At 29.3% G+C, this 16,224-nt stretch overlaps 1 protein-coding gene across 2 annotated transcripts in view; it reads right to left on the bottom strand.

Moving 5' to 3' along the window:
* The window catches only part of LOC145303513 (nuclear transcription factor Y subunit beta-like), a 78,809-nt gene that overhangs the window by 1,772 nt on the left and 60,813 nt on the right, over positions 1-16,224 (bottom strand). For both annotated transcript variants that reach the window (XM_080145072.1, XM_080144993.1), the window contains exons 3-8: positions 13,389-13,465; positions 11,901-11,966; positions 9,554-9,621; positions 6,606-6,735; positions 4,483-4,561; positions 3,131-3,210 (exon numbers count right to left, since the gene is read on the bottom strand). In XM_080145072.1, the coding sequence (XP_080001198.1) occupies positions 3,131-3,210; positions 4,483-4,561; positions 6,606-6,735; positions 9,554-9,621; positions 11,901-11,966; positions 13,389-13,465 (500 nt within the window). The remainder of the gene's footprint in view (positions 1-3,130; positions 3,211-4,482; positions 4,562-6,605; positions 6,736-9,553; positions 9,622-11,900; positions 11,967-13,388; positions 13,466-16,224) is intronic.

The raw sequence follows: 16,224 nt of genomic DNA, 5'->3' as shown, positions 1-16,224 counted from the left end.
ACAGCTTGATATATAAGCTTAAATGCTATGTAAGTCCAACTTAAAATCTCATTAAAAACTTTATGAAAAAAAAAAAAAAAAGAAAAAGTGTTTCATTGCGTGATTGCAAAAATTGAAACAATTTTAGAATGTTCAATCTAATTTCATCAACTGAGAAACAAAGTCAATATGAAATTCCCTCAATAACTGCTTTGGAGGTCAGATTTAAGAATCTTTATCATACAGGGATGTTAGGAGCCAATAGTAAAAAAAGCTTAAATCAAAATGAATTTCCCAACCTGAATAACCACACTTCCTCGATGTGTGTGGAAAGAGGACACCACAAAAAAAAAACAATTTTTTTTCCTAAACAACTCTGATCAGTTTCAACTAACAAAATCAAAATTAAGAGAATATACTGAATGCATATATGGAAGAAGGGAAAAGGAAGGAGACAGAAAATCTTTCTAAGATAAAAGAAAAGTCATTTAACATCCCTATCCAGTCAGGAATTGCTTAAAGTCTTAAACATTACAGCAAAATGAAAGTTTTCAGAAAACTGTTAAGTGAGACAAGACTTTGCTAAAAAATGTGAAGAATTCACATAAAGGAGAAGCATTAACTATTTCAGTGAAAATTTGCTTTTTCGCCATGTTAATAATAATTTTGTGGAAAAACTAACTTTGTACCGGCAATGTACATCAGATGTGGAAAAATACACTGTACTCAAATATATATGAATGATATCAAGGAAAATAGAGACATTAAACTAGTACAAGGTAATGTAACACATTGAGACAGACTTGAAACAAAGACAAAAAATCTTGAGATAGCACATTATTGGCTATGAACAATTCTAACCAAATGAGTTGTGAAGTCAATTCATTGTGAGTTTTACATATCTTGTAGGCAGTTAATTATGCAAAAATATTCACTGATATTTTATCCATGGGCAAAGTGAGAGTTCATACATGATTGAACAGATTAGACATGACTAACTTAGCTGGTTTATGTCACAATATGCACTGACACTTTTATTCCATTTGTAACTATGACCTTTGAATATTATTTTGACAAACTTTTAGTAAAACAATGTTAAATTCCATGTAGAGTTACTGGAGCTGGTATTAGAGTTATTCATTTTAGAAGAATTTATATGAAAGCAAATGTAAAGTTTAGGTAAAGTGAACATGTGGAGGTTAGAAATTTATTTCTGGAACTAAAAAGAAAATCAAGTATTGTTAATTCCAAAACAAAAAAGATGCTGCTGATATTCAGCTATAAACAAAGCATCAATATATGTTAATGTCTTGCAGACAACACAGCTGTTGCAGCTATGTCTTATAACTTATAGTTACAATTCGATAAGAAAAATCAAAATTCATAAAAATGATAAATTTGATGTAAGATTATTTAAAATCAGTTTTATTTAATCAAAACTGACTAAAAATAAAAACTTAAATGTAAATGTCTAAAACATCTATATATTAATACAATAGTGTGCGTTTTATTTTCTGTGTCATGCTTACATCTGGGTCATTTAATTGTTATGTACTTCTATTTCTTGTCATAAATAATTTTACCAAGAATTCTTGATAAGTTTTGGTTTCGGTTATAATTGATGGCCCTCCAGTAATCTATTTTTTTTTTTTATAGATAATTTTACCAAGAATTCTTCATAAGTTTTGGTTTCGATTATGGCTGAAGGAACTCAAGTTATATATATATAACGAGTTCCTATACACACACATATTTTTTTCATAAGTTTTTATTTTGGTTTTGATTCAAACTAATGCACCCAAGTAATATGGATATATTTTTTATTTTTGAAATCGCAACTTTATAACATATATATATATATATATATATATATATATATATATATAAAATCGATAGAATATTAACAATATAATAATATATACAAAATCTGCAAGAATTAGAATATATTTAAATATTCTTTGCCGGGCATTCGTGCTAGCTTAGATAAATACTTCTGCAGTTTTAACAAAAAAGTTACAATATCAGAGCGTCTCCATTTATACTGAACATCTACAGAATGCTAACACCAATATATTACATATGAATGAGTCCCCTGTGGAATTTCCACAGGTCTTGCTAGTTAATTTTTATTTTCTTAATCCAGATGATTTAGAATAGTGAAAAATAATTTTCTACAATTTTTAAAAGAGAAATAAATTAAAACATAGAATAACAAGAAAATCCCATTTCAAGTTGAGTATGACAGGCCGATTGACAGAGCTTCTGATATTAGATGTATTCATTAATGATACAAAACACTTTTTTTTATAACCGGAGTGTGAGAGACCAACAGATGAATCAAACATTTTCTAGATGCATGGAGATGCATCTAGAAATAAGGTTAAGTTTATTTAAGCATTAAAATGCTTCTTAAAAGTAATAAAAAAAACAAACAACAAAAAACAGTAGTAGTCCAAATAATTGAAATACAATTTTTGTTTGAACAGGGCAACAATTCAGTGAAAAACAAAATTTTAGCAAACCAAATGTTATAAAATATTTCATTAAATGATTAAAATCATTTTTTTCTCAGATTTTCTGGTTTTACCACCAGTAAAATAAAGAGAAAAAAAATATAAAATCAACAGTCTTCTTTGAAAAAAGTGTTTTACACAGAAAGTCACAGCCCCCACCCCCCAAAAAAACAAACAAACAAACAAACAAAAACGGTAAAAATGATTTCAATCATTTAATAAATTATTTTATAACATTTTGTTTTCTAAAATTTTCAAATTAACGTTAAGGATAAGGTTTTAAAAAATGTGAACAAACCCTTAAAAGGGAAAAGTAAAAGTTGGTATCAATCACAGTACAATAAGGAGAGGAGCTAAGAAAGTTTACAAGAACAAAAGCAATCAGGCAATATCAAGTAGATTCCAAGGTGAACACACTGGTTTTTGTTACAAAAAGTAAGCGAAATTGAACCTAAGAAAAAAAAAATCTTTCCAAGTGTAGAAATTGATTGTTTTAAAAAAACAGAGTTTAAAACGTTTTCTTCATAAAGATCAGACAGAATAACTGACAATAAATTTGTAGAGAGAGAGAGAGAGAGAGAGAGAGAGAAAGAGAGAGAAAGAGAGAGAGAGAGAGAGAGATACTTAAAGAAACTTACCGCCATTTGATTGGAATATGCGGTCGTAGCATAAAGAACATTTTGTTGTCCTTGATCAGTCAATATACTATGTTGTATAGCTGTAATAAAAACACAAAAGTTTAATAGATTAATTTTCTTGAATGGTTATTTTTTTAGAGAAACAAATCACACAATTACTGCCAGGTTTGTATTTCTAATATAATGTAGTTAAATCATTAATAGTGAATAAAAAAATTAAACTTCATATAGGATTTCTGTAGAAATATTTTTAAATATTAACCTGCTTAAAAATTTTTTTTTTAAATGCCACCCATGGAATTGTTAATAAAATTCCATCTTTTATGCAGATTTTGGTACAAATTAATTTTAGTCGATATCCGACTCGTTCATAAATGTCCAACAATGTTTGTTTTCCTGCTGCCAAGCAGTTCAACCCGGCTTTGCTCAAGTTTTATGTAGTGTTCATAACTTTATGTACATATGTATTTTTATATTAAAAAGTTTGACTCATGTCTAGATAACCTACATCTAAAATTTCAAGTGTTTAGATCCAAAATTGGTGGAGTAGTTTGGTAGAGTCTGCAAAGGTCAACTCTTTCAACTTTGACCTCTTGGTAGCCAAATTTTCGCCCAAAAAACTGATTAAAAAACTTGCTACTTGTCTGAATACCCTACATGTAAAATTTCAAAGGTTGGGACCGAAAATTGGCTGAATAATTTGTAGAGACCGCAAAGGTAAAATCTTTTGAACTTTGACTCCTTGATAGCCAAAAATTTCTGAAAAAAAGCTTGCCCTATGTCTGAATAGACTTTATGTAAAATTTCAAATATTTAGACTAAAAAACTGGCTGAGAGGTCAAATTTTTTTAAAACTTTGACCCCAATTTTGACTTTTAACATTTATTGTTTTGGGCTCAAATCCATGTCCAAGGAACCTATATCTAAAATTTCAAGTGTTTAGACCCAAAATTGGCAGACGAGTTTGGCAGAGTTTTCAAAGGTTAAATCGCTGAACTTTGACCCCTTGACAGCCAAATTTCTGGCTGAGAACTGATTAAAAAGATTTTCCCAAATTTCAATACCTCTTATGTCAAATCTTGAGTCTGTAGACTGAAAACTGACAGAGTAATTTGGTAGGGAAATGTACACACACAGACAGACAATTTCACTTTTATAGATATATAGATAAGGGTGGCATTTCTTGGGATGTATGGTGGAAGGTCAGCTAGTAGTAGTACTTACATAGAATCACGTTACAATCGCTACAAAACATTTATTTAAAAGTGATTATTAATTAGAAGAGATGTCTAAAACAGCATTGGCACGATTCAAATCAGACTGGCAATAAATATGATTCAAATAGGACGTACAATAATTTTCCTCAATATCTTCTCCTGTGGCATCTCCACTCATCGAATTTGGTTGTAAACCTTTCTCTCCTTTTGCACACTAAAATAAGACATTAAGAACATTAAATTAATAAGAGATATTCATTCAAATTAACAGTTAATTTTATATATGAATATTCTTTGAAGATTTATTTTTTAAAGAAACACAGAAAATACATAGGTCTTTTCTCTATCAAGTTTATAACATTATATATCTTTATAGTTTTCTATCTATGGGATTCATTCCATAAGCTAATTAACTTATGAACTTTGAACCTTAGTTGCAAGGGGGTTCTAAAGTAGGCTATATTTAGTTTAATTTAGTTTTATGCAAAGGGGGTAAAAAGGACTCAGAAGCTCATTGTAACAATTCAGATTTTTGTGAAATTTTAACAATAAGTATTAGCTATTAATTAATATAATATGATAACAACTTCTTATTTAAAAATTCAAATCTTCGTGGCTTGGTGGGGGATGCCCTTTTCTCTTCTCTGCAACCTCTCCCCCACAGAAGAGACATTGCGAGTCTGTCCCTGTTTTATTGTTATTTCCATGGCAAGTGCTCGTCTGAGCTCCATTCTCTGGTCCCCCCTTGCCAATCTTTCACAATAAATACCTGTCTAGCTGAAACCACTGTCAATAATTTTCCCCACTCTTTATCTGTGCCTAAATCAAAACGTAGATTCCATGAACAAAGCTTCTTTCTTAGAACTGCACGCCTGTAGAACTGTCGCTTGCCTGTTTCCCTCCCGACTTCAACTTGGATGTCTTTAAGTCCAACACAAACAAATTCCTGATGAACCGCCCCCTTAAGTAATGACACTTTATCAGATCTCCAATACTAACTATTACTACGATACTATTCCATTGATTACTGTACACACAATAACCCTTATCCCCAAGTGGCTTCTGGGCCTTGATAAGTGGTGACCTCCATGTAAAAAAATAAAAAAAAAATCAAAAAAAAATCTATTAGATTTGTATTGAATTTGATCCATTAATATTAATTTTAAATTTTTTCTTTTAATTATTACTAATAATCCTGGCTGACAGAACAAGACGATGCTACCCTCATGGATCAAATAAAGGATTTTGTTAAAACTTCTGTGCAGATTTTAAAGTTCAACAGAAAGATTTGAATTCTACAAGAGATACCTGAAGAATATCTGAGGTTACATCAGCTGACATATTGTGAAAATAACACTCAAGATGAGAAAAGTAATTAAAAAAACCCAAATAATTTTGTTAAAAATAAAGTGCTGTCATTTTCATTGGCTGCAATTTACATTATTTCTTCAGCAGTATTTTATCAGTTTTTTTTTTTTTAGATTAATCATATTTGGTTTCATATCAGTAAAGATGATGCTTTCATTATATAACAGGAAGAATACCTGGTTGAGGATGGGTAAAACTAATTTCCTAACTGGAATAGTATTGCACTACTTTTTGTTCATTTACAAAAATTAAAATCAAGATAAATTGCTACTGAATCTTACATCTAGAATATTTATTCAAATTTGGATTAAAATCCATTACATGATTTTAATTCTAGAAAATGCCTAAAATTTTTGGTTTATGTTCAAGAGGTCTTAAAAAATTAAAATTCAAGGAATCTTGTTTAATCAACGTCTCTTGACTATACATCAAATTTTATGCAAAACTGATCAATTTGAAAGTTCAAGTATGCGTTTGTACTCATATTATGCCCTCTAAAAATCATACTGGAAACAAACTTTGGATTTGGGAATTTATTAATTGATGTTTCACAAAAATTGGAGATATCTGAATTTTTATAAAAGCCTTACACCTTTTCATAAAACTAAATTGAACTAAATATAGACCACATTCTAACCATTTATGCTTAACAGCTGTGTTTCAAAATGCATAATTATTGTTTAATTAGTTTAGGAGCGAATCCTGTACAAATATATGAACATAACTAATTTTATATTAGGTAGAAAATTTCCATACATATGACCTAAATATGGTTACCTGGTATTTTAGTGAAATAAAAAAAATATCAAGAAATATCTTATTTGATATATGCTTTTGTCAAATGTTAACAACAAAATAAAACTATGTGATAAAAATGATTGAAAACATACTTCTCTGTATTTCTGTAGATATAATTTCAGTGGATCCACATAATTATCAAAACCTAAAGTCGACATAGCAAACAGAATATCTTCTCCATTGATAGTTTTCCTTTTTTCGTGTTGGCATCTCTCACTTGCTCTAGAGACAAAATTTAAGGAATACAGACAAAAAAGTCTTCAACAGGCACATTTTATACACTTTTGAAAGTATACTCAAGTATCTTTGGCTCTTTTGACAAGGGTTTGTAAGGACAATCTAATATGATGATACTTTGCCCTACAAGTAAACTGACCAAATATTTAAAATAACATTTTATTTGAAACCCAAATAAGATCCTCTTGAAATGGCTATACACATGAGGAGTAAAGCAGATGTATACATTCCCAACATGTACAGTTTCTGTTATTTAATAAAAAACAAAACTGTCATAGGAGTTCGGATTATGAAAAAAAAAAATTGTTTGCTTAAGTGAAGGTGCAATTTGCTACAAAATTGAGCCATAAAATGATTCCCCAGAATCATTTTATAAAATCTTTTTCACTCTAAAAACTTATTTATAATATAATTTAAATAAAAAAGAAAGGTAATCTACAAGCTACTATAGTGAAAACAAAAAAAAAATTGTTGTATCATAAAGGTATATATATATATATAAAAAAAAATTTAAGTTCAAATTTTAGATGGGGTTTTATTTTACAATGTAACTTTAATGTAAAATGATCCTCCAGCTGGAAATTCTTAAACAAAATTTGTAAAGGGGATTGTTTGGGCTAGGCTGATTGAGAGATAAAGTAGAGACTAATTTTATGTTAAACTTGCATAGAAAACTAAACCCCCTAATAAAAATTGAATAAATAATTTTTTTAAAAGTTTATTTTTTCGTAATCTGACATTTAGTGCTTAATCAATCGTGTAGTATTTTTCCAAATAAATTAAAAAGCACTTTGTGTGCATGCCTGTGAGTCCGTTCCCTATGGACAGCGAAATGGCTGGGCAGATTTTTTTGAAATTTCAGAAATATACTTTATGTGTCTGGGAGTGTTCTTAGATACGTTTTGTATCAAAAAGTCTCTATTAAGTATTTATAATCAGAAAAAAAAAAGAACAGTCCAATTTTGATCAAGGTTAACACTTTATACAGCCTAACACAACAAGTGCATTTGAGAAGTTTTATCACTCCACGAGCAGAAGGACTCGGCATATAAAATCAATAGCAAGTTCTTTAATAGGACAAAGGTGGGTTTGAAATTAATGTTTCTGTTTAAAGCACAATTCAACCATGATATTTAACTTTTGCATTTTAAACTTTAATTCAGACCATTATATAAAAATAATTTTATAAAATCAATAGTAGGTTCTCTACAGTGCAATGTAGACTACAATGTATTGTTGATGCAATGTGAAGCTTCCTCATGGTGCACTGCAGTAGGTCCCCGACAAGAGCAGGCAATAATCAAATTGATTGACAAAATGGGCGACAAAATATGGCTAAGCTATATTTGCCCACATGATTATTCCTGGGTTTCATCAGGAATGCCTTTTTTGCATATAGCTTTTTGTACTATAGCATGAAGTAGGGTTTCTTCTTTTACAATTTATCTGTAGCCCCTTTTGTGGACAGAAACAACTGTGACACACAAGTCAGTAGACGTTTAGTAAAGAGTGACAAATCTCTATAGTTGTGGCAGAAGCTGTAATTTTTAACAGCGGAAGGTTGTTCACTTTTCTCACCTCTGCTTGTGATGATCGCAACTGTATGCTTCTCAGCACTAAGAACTATAATAATAGATCAAAAAGAATAACCGCCAACTTATATTTTCTTAATGACATTATATTTTGAGATGTTTTAATCTGTTTTCACATTACATTAACATCCAAATTGAGAGGAAGCAAGGAAAATGCAGGCTGAGAAAAACTTAAAAAGAGTCAGTCAAAGATGACCACAATCTAAACCAATGTAAATGAGTGTCATGGAGAAAAATCAGTGTCACAAAGATTAACATGCAATCCACATTTGATGTGGAAAAGAAGTGAGCTTCCCATTCACCTGCTTCCTGGCAAATGAAGAGAGAATTATATATAAAAAAGCTGAGCATGCAAGGTCCCGTTTCATGAGTGAAAAATTTATTTTTTACCATGACTAATGTTTGTGCAAAATTAAAAAAAAAAAATCCAAGGCATGGTTATTGAGAAAAGTGTGAACAAATTAACGATTTAAATAATTTACCTCTATAATGCCCCCAAGGGGGGAACCAGAGTGTTCCCGGAAAATCCGTTATAGAAAAAGTTTACTTTCACCATGATTAATGTTTGTACAAAATTTCAAAAAAAATTCAAGGAGTGGTTATTGAGAAAAGTGCAAACAAATGAATGGTTTTATGGCAATTTTACTCCTTTATTAGTTCCAAAGGAGGAAATCAGAGCTATCGTGGAAAATCCGTTCTGGCAAAAAATTTACTTTCACCATGATTAAAGTTTTGCAAAATTAAAAATCCTAGATGTGGTTTTTAAGAAAAGTGCAAACAAACAAACAGATGAACGGGAGTGAATCCCTCATTTGTCAGGAGACTAAAAGAAAAAAAATTAACCAAATAGAGAGATCTTTCTCTCTTTTAATGCAACATCTCACTTCAGACTTTCTGACTATGATGTCATATTCTAATCTCTAACTGGACTTTTAATGGAACCTTCTGCTTATTTTAACCCTATGTTGAAAATTTCCAATTTTACATCTCTGCTGAATATTGCTACATATTATAAAAAGATACAGAAAATAGGATTTAGAATTACTTAGTTTATAAAAAAATATTTTAACAAAGTCATCATCATCATCATCATCATCATTTGGAACTCATAAATGATTTAAAAATATTCAAGATGATTATTCTTTGATAAGAAAAAAAAAATTGTAATAAGTTTTGTTCCTTTCAGAGTTTTGTTAAGTTTCAAAGGATACTCGCTTGTTATAAAGCTGATGAATTCAGACACACATTCCTGTACACATTCTTTGGCATCTTTAGCAATCTAAAAACAAAGAAACATAGATAATTATTCTGAAGAAAAAAAAAAAAAAAACATAAACAGAATGATAAAACTTGTTTATCAACTCAATAACCATGGTTGTCATATAATCAGTCAATGGAATTATTAAGCAAATGCTAGAACCATGTCCAGATAGATTTTACTAGTTGTACCTACTTGATTTGCCCAGGAGTTATTTTACTTTTATTTTTGTTAGATACACTCCCCTCATTTTTTATTTTTTAAATAAATTTTTAAATTGTTAAATAAAATTTTGAAAGTTAAATTTAATTATGGTATTGTTTAGTCATTTAATTATTAATTGAACAAAAATTGTCATAAAAATAAAACTAATAATTGTTGTAAGGTAAGGTTATAAAATGATTAGCTGTAAACAGCTTCCAAAACTTTAAATTTTTTAATAGCTAGAAATTTGCTAAGAATTTTAAAGCTAAAAATGATTTTTTAGCTAACAGTTTGAATATATCCAAAATTTTAAAGGGTCATGAACTAATTCATACCCTTTTTTAACTATCAACAAAAATATTGGTTTAGTAAATGAAGAAATAAAATAAGTATATAATAACCCCTTTTAAACTCTAATATGAATACAATATAAACGTATCTTTTAAATAGATTTAATATAAGTTAAATGAAGAATCAATAACAGGAGTGCAAATTATCTGACATTAGAACATTGCATGCCCATTCAATATATACATATATTAAAAAAAAAAAAACCTTTAAGCTAATACGTCTAAATGCAAATCAATATAAAAGACTGATTAATAATAATAAAAAAAACATATCCGGAATAAATATTAGATTAAAAAATAATAAAAAAACAACCCCAAATAATTTATAATTACAAAATTCCTCACACAAGAACTTTTTAGAAAAAAGACCATTCACATGTAGGCAATGAATAGTCCCACGACCCTTTTCATTTCTACAGAGTGGAATGATAAAATTGTTACCCTAGAAAAGACATGATTCAATTTCTCTTTAATGAAAACTGGTTTTCTTTTTTGTTGCATACAATCTAATAGTTGGTCAGTTGTCTACAAATCCCAAGAGAGATAGGAGTCTTCTATCATGTCTGAAAGTGACACAACGAGCAAGATCGGAGATGTGCTGCTGTACAACTTATGCTCTTTACCGATCTAAGTTATGACAACAGGACCACAGCCAGCACCCTCAAAATACAAATCCAGACGGTTCAACGCTTGATGGCAAACTCAAAGAAGTTTCCGGCCATGGTTATGGTCTTTCGTATGGTTTCAAATGAGGGCCACATCATGCCACCTCACATCTTTGAAGTCGGGTTGAAAGTCAACACTAAAATGTACCTGAATGTGCTTAAGTGTGGTGATTTGGTGCAATCAGGTGGCCGCTGGCAGACCCTGGTTATGGCAGCAGGACTTGGCGCCAGCCAACAAGTCCAAAGAGACCTCAAAAGGAGTACTACGACTTTGTACCCTTCTCTCACCAACTCCCATCCTCACCTGACACGAACCTGCGTGCCTACTTTGTTTGGCCATATGCGGAGAATATCACCAACATGACTTCCCACAACACCAAAGCCAACCTGATTGCCACCATCTGCCAAGTATTCGCTAAGCTCCCACCGGTGCTTGTGGAAAAGGCATGCTCCCAGTTCCGAACCCGTATCGAGGCGGTGATTGAAGCTGAAGATGACTACATTGAATAATGTCAGCTCTACTACGTAATCAAGTTACCTGAATTGATTTTTTTCAATAAAAGTTTTATTTTAAAACTGTAGTGTTGTTTTCTTTAGGATAATAAATTTATCATTCCACCCTTTATATTTTTTAACAAAAGTTACATACAAACTAGAATAATGTGCATTTGTGTAAATAGGATTTGTTGAGTCAGTATTTATAATTAACATGTTATGGCCTTTGAAGTCCTATATATTTAAAGGTTAGATCAGTTAATATAAAGAAAAATTGAAGTTGAATAATCAGTTGCTGACAAAATCTTAAAAAATGTAAAGTCTCGATAAATAGCATTGCTTACATTCCAGTGGTGATGGTCCATTTAGAAAGAAAGATCTAACTATATATAGTTAAGATAAATAAAATAGTTAAATTTTGAATCAACTTTCTTCTTAAAAAGGTGTCCCATTTACTCATCCTCAGCAAATAATCAACAAAAAAATGTCCCTTAAAAAATCATAAAAATACAGACACATTTGAATCAAATCTGCTAAGTTTTATTTAAAAAAAAAAAAAAAATAAATAAAAAGTTTGTATACTTACTTTACCCGACCTGGGTATAGATTTCTTCATGATTCTGGCTACATTAGCAATCGGTAAGAAACGATCCTACAAAATGAGAAACAAGCATCTAATAAAAGTAAACTGAATTACTATTTAAGAAAAAAATAGTAACAAAAATGATATTAACTTCATAAGAAACTAGTTTTGTTTAGAAGACACCTCCTTTTTTCTCAGACATCAATGCTTAGTGTAGGAAAATGGTCAGAAATTAAATTTACACATAACTGAAATGCATAATTATGAATGTAGGAATGATTTTTGATGACCTAGTGACGAGATATGAACACCATATTTAGTTATCAATTTTAACAAATGGAGTGATTTCATTAGATACTCAGAGACAAATACCCAGTAAAATTAAACAGTGAACATTTGCAAAAATATATTCGCAAAATTAATTTCCAATTGGATATAGTATTTAATTGATTAAAACAATTTGAATAGCATAATTTTATTTATGAAAAAGCCAGAATGAAAAGTGCAGTAATTGATGGGTTAGGCAAAATAACATATCAATTTGTAAGATGCAATGCTATTTAGGTCTGAAGTCAAGAATCCAATTAACTTTTCTTAATATATTAAAAGAAAATAGTTCTAATTTATAAAATTACTAATAGGACCTGTTAACTGGCTACCCACTTTACGACTATTTTTTTGTGTAACTTAAAACTAAATATTTTTGTAAATATTAGTCTGTAACATTACAGGAAAGTGACGCTAAGTAATTATAATTGATTTAAAATAATGTAGCAGTAATGTGTGTGTAGTTTAAGGTGAGGGTATAACTATGTAAATTTATGAATATGAGCATGGTATTTTTTTCTTTTTTGGTTAAATATGTATAAAAATAGTGATTCGTATAGATTGAGTGGCCATATTGTTTAAAGTTTGAGGTGTTCATTAATCCTGAATAATAGAATTTTATGTTCTCAGCCAATGAGAATAGCCAGAATGTTGGTGGGCAATAATCATTATTTTCGAATAGCGAAGTGAAAAGCTGGTTGTATGTGTATGAATGTTTCATCCAGTTAATAAGGGAGTCAGGGAAAGACAGTTATAATGTTTATATGTACTCGGTGTTGACTGAGAGTGGTGGGAGGACTTTGTAGTTAGAGGGGAAAGACAAACTACTTTGTCTAAAGATCTTAGCGATTGTGATGATATTGCTCATAGGAAGTAATGTAGGATTTTATTATAACGAATAAATGTGTCTGTAACGGCATTCAAAAGTTATCTGATGGGAAGTAACAGTTTAGACATAATAAATTTGTATGTGGCATCTGTTATTGCAAACCTACTGTAATTTGGTCCAGAGGGGAATTTCTGCAATCTTTTTATTATATAGTAGAAGATAGATAGATGAAAAAGAAAAATAAGCTTTTCATTTATTGAAAATTATTTTAATCAATAGAAATAAATAATATATAAAGAGTAGCCAGGAAGACTTAGTTTAATAAAACTAGTTACCTGTTCTCGAAGTGGTTCATCACTTCGACCATCGCCTTCTCCTTCACCGGATGATGCCATACCATCATCATCTTGTACTGAAAGAAATAAAAAAAAAAAAAATAAAATAAGAAAAATATTGGACAATCCAATATATGGTTTGGACAATTGAGGATGGTTTAAAAATATTTACAAATCTATGTGAGATTTTGTTTTGAGTTTTACTCTTCATAAACATTAAAAAATTACCTTATTTCATGTTTTCTTTTTTGGCACTTTTGTTTTATTTATCCTTTCCCCTTTCTCACACAGAACTTTGAAAACTATTTTAATCTTTTCATGTGTATATTTGGAAAAAAAAAAGTTGATTCTTTTTTCATTAAAGAGAAAAAAAAAATTTACAAGGTGCCTTAATTGCAAGAACCTCTCTCTGTATTTGATGTAGTTTTTACCTTCTCTTTGCTTTACTAAACTTGAGAGTAGTCTAACCTATGTCTTTACTCATAGTTTCCAGGGAGTGAGGGAGGATTTTAACATCCCCAAATGGCAGTAAAATTGCTGCAATAGCTTTAATAGAAACCACATTTCACCAGGTCTCAATTACATGAAAAACAGAAAGTAAAATATGGAGTAAAAGAAATATGGAGCAAAACAGCTGGTTGTTGTTTTACATGCTATTTTTTTTTTTTCAAAACAAAGGGAAAAAACTCCATATTGATGAATACAGAGTAACATGCTTTTTAAATAATTTTGACTTATCAAAATATTTTCTGAAGCAATTTAATCAAATTACATTTTATTGTTTTGCAAGATCCGTTAAAATAGTTGACAGATCAGAATCATCAATAGATTTTAGAAAAAAAAATCTATCAATGACAAAAAAGATGAGAAAATCGAGAAAGAGACAAATTTTACTTTATTAGATTAAAATAAATTTTTTAAATACAAAAACATAAAAGAAGGAATAAATATTATATAAACAATCATTTTGTTGAGGAGTAGGGGAAACAAACATGCCAACCATTCTTTTTTCTAGCATGCAAATTTCTGGTTCTAGTTATATTTATCACACATCTGTTTCAAGAAAAGTGAGGAAACAATCCACTTCTTTTTAATAATATATTTTTTCTATGATTTTTATGTATTACTCTTAAAGGATTAAAAATAAAAAAAAACCCTTTAATTTGATATTATTTGTTGTATTTTAGTGAAGTGAAACAAAAAATGTAACATATTAAGAAAACATGAAGAACTTATAGTTTGATTGATCAAATTATTTACTGTTTTACTGAAACTAAAACAGTATTTTCAAATTGCATCAAATGATATGGCAGTTCAAAATTATTCAACCTATCAACATGAAAGAATAACTTAAGTAAAATAACAATATTTTTCATTTAATCAATACCATAATTTACAAAATCAATTTTAGAATATTCTCATTTTACCAATTTTGGGTGATTTTTGATTATCTAAAAATTTTATCACAATTAAAAGATACCAAATATTTCAATGGAACATGAGAATATTTTGCATCAATTTATCCAAATTTGGCACAATCATCATATTCAATTTAACATTTGTTTTAAACGTGTTAGACAGTTTTCAGTTCCCTTGATTGCCAGTGACACTACTCAACTAGTTAGTAATGTCAGAAGTTCTCTGAACTCACTCGTTGCACTCTTAACTTTCACATCACAATACTTCAATAATATCACCAAGGTAACAAAACTTATTTCAAAAACAGTTGCCCACTCACTTGATCTAGTTGGTATAATTTAGATCAAAATTACAGAATTCATTAACATTAAAAGCAGTTTGTGTTTATGAATTTCTCTTGATACTCATACATCAACAAATACAGAAATGGATATATATATATATATATATTTAAAGGAGATTAGAACAATAGTCTAAAGAGCCGAGTGTATTTTAATGTAACAGTGAAATTACTAGTTTAATTAAAATACAGGAAATAGAAAGTGCTCGTTGTAATTTAGATATATAATAAGCTCGATAGTTAAATGTCCTAGAGCTAATTCAATATTAAGTAATGTGATTTATAATTTAAAATTTAAAATGTTTTCTTTACTTTATTTATTATTTATTTGACGGGTGTAAGGGAGATAATTAGTCTAACTTAATTTATTAAAAAAAAAAATAATAATAGAAATAATAATAATAAGTGTAATCTATTTTTACTAATAAGTAATTTTTAATGATTTAAGGTGGTTTATATTTATTAAATTTAAACAAACGTTTATGACTACATGTCATAAGCTCCTGCTTATGAAAACATGACAATTATCTCCCCTTAAAATATGTAATAATAATATTCTCTATATATAAACCGTAGCGTCTTTAAATCAAAAATACGCTAATGGAAACAATTTATTGCACGAGCGTCCCCCCCCCTTTTAAAATTCATCATTCAATAAGATAAAAAGCTATAGCAAACATCTAAATGACTATTTTAACCACAGTTCCTGATTTCAAAAAACGAAAAATTAAAAGGTAAATATCTCTATATACTTTTAAAGCAAATTTATTATGTAAATTCAAAAATATATATTTTTCTCTACTTATTTCTATCTCTAACCCATATTAATTTTCTTATAAATTTTAAATCCAGACCTTTTATTTCAATTTTTCAGATTCATCTGCCTTACTTTTAATGCTAGGTTTATTTATGGTGTCTTTTAAATTCAATAAAAACCCTTCAAAATTTGCTGATGCGGAGACCTTGCTTACCAAAAAACTATATATAATTATGGTACATAACTTGATGTATACCACAATAAAAAGCATTGTTTTCCGAAACGATCGTACAGATAATTGATTTTGTTGTTGTTCCTTC

Source organism: Euprymna scolopes, chromosome 1, assembly GCF_053919585.1.
Source record: "Euprymna scolopes isolate OS-2025 chromosome 1, ASM5391958v1, whole genome shotgun sequence".
NCBI classification, from domain to species: domain Eukaryota; kingdom Metazoa; phylum Mollusca; class Cephalopoda; order Sepiida; family Sepiolidae; genus Euprymna; species Euprymna scolopes.
This window is presented reverse-complemented; position numbering and strand designations above follow the sequence as displayed.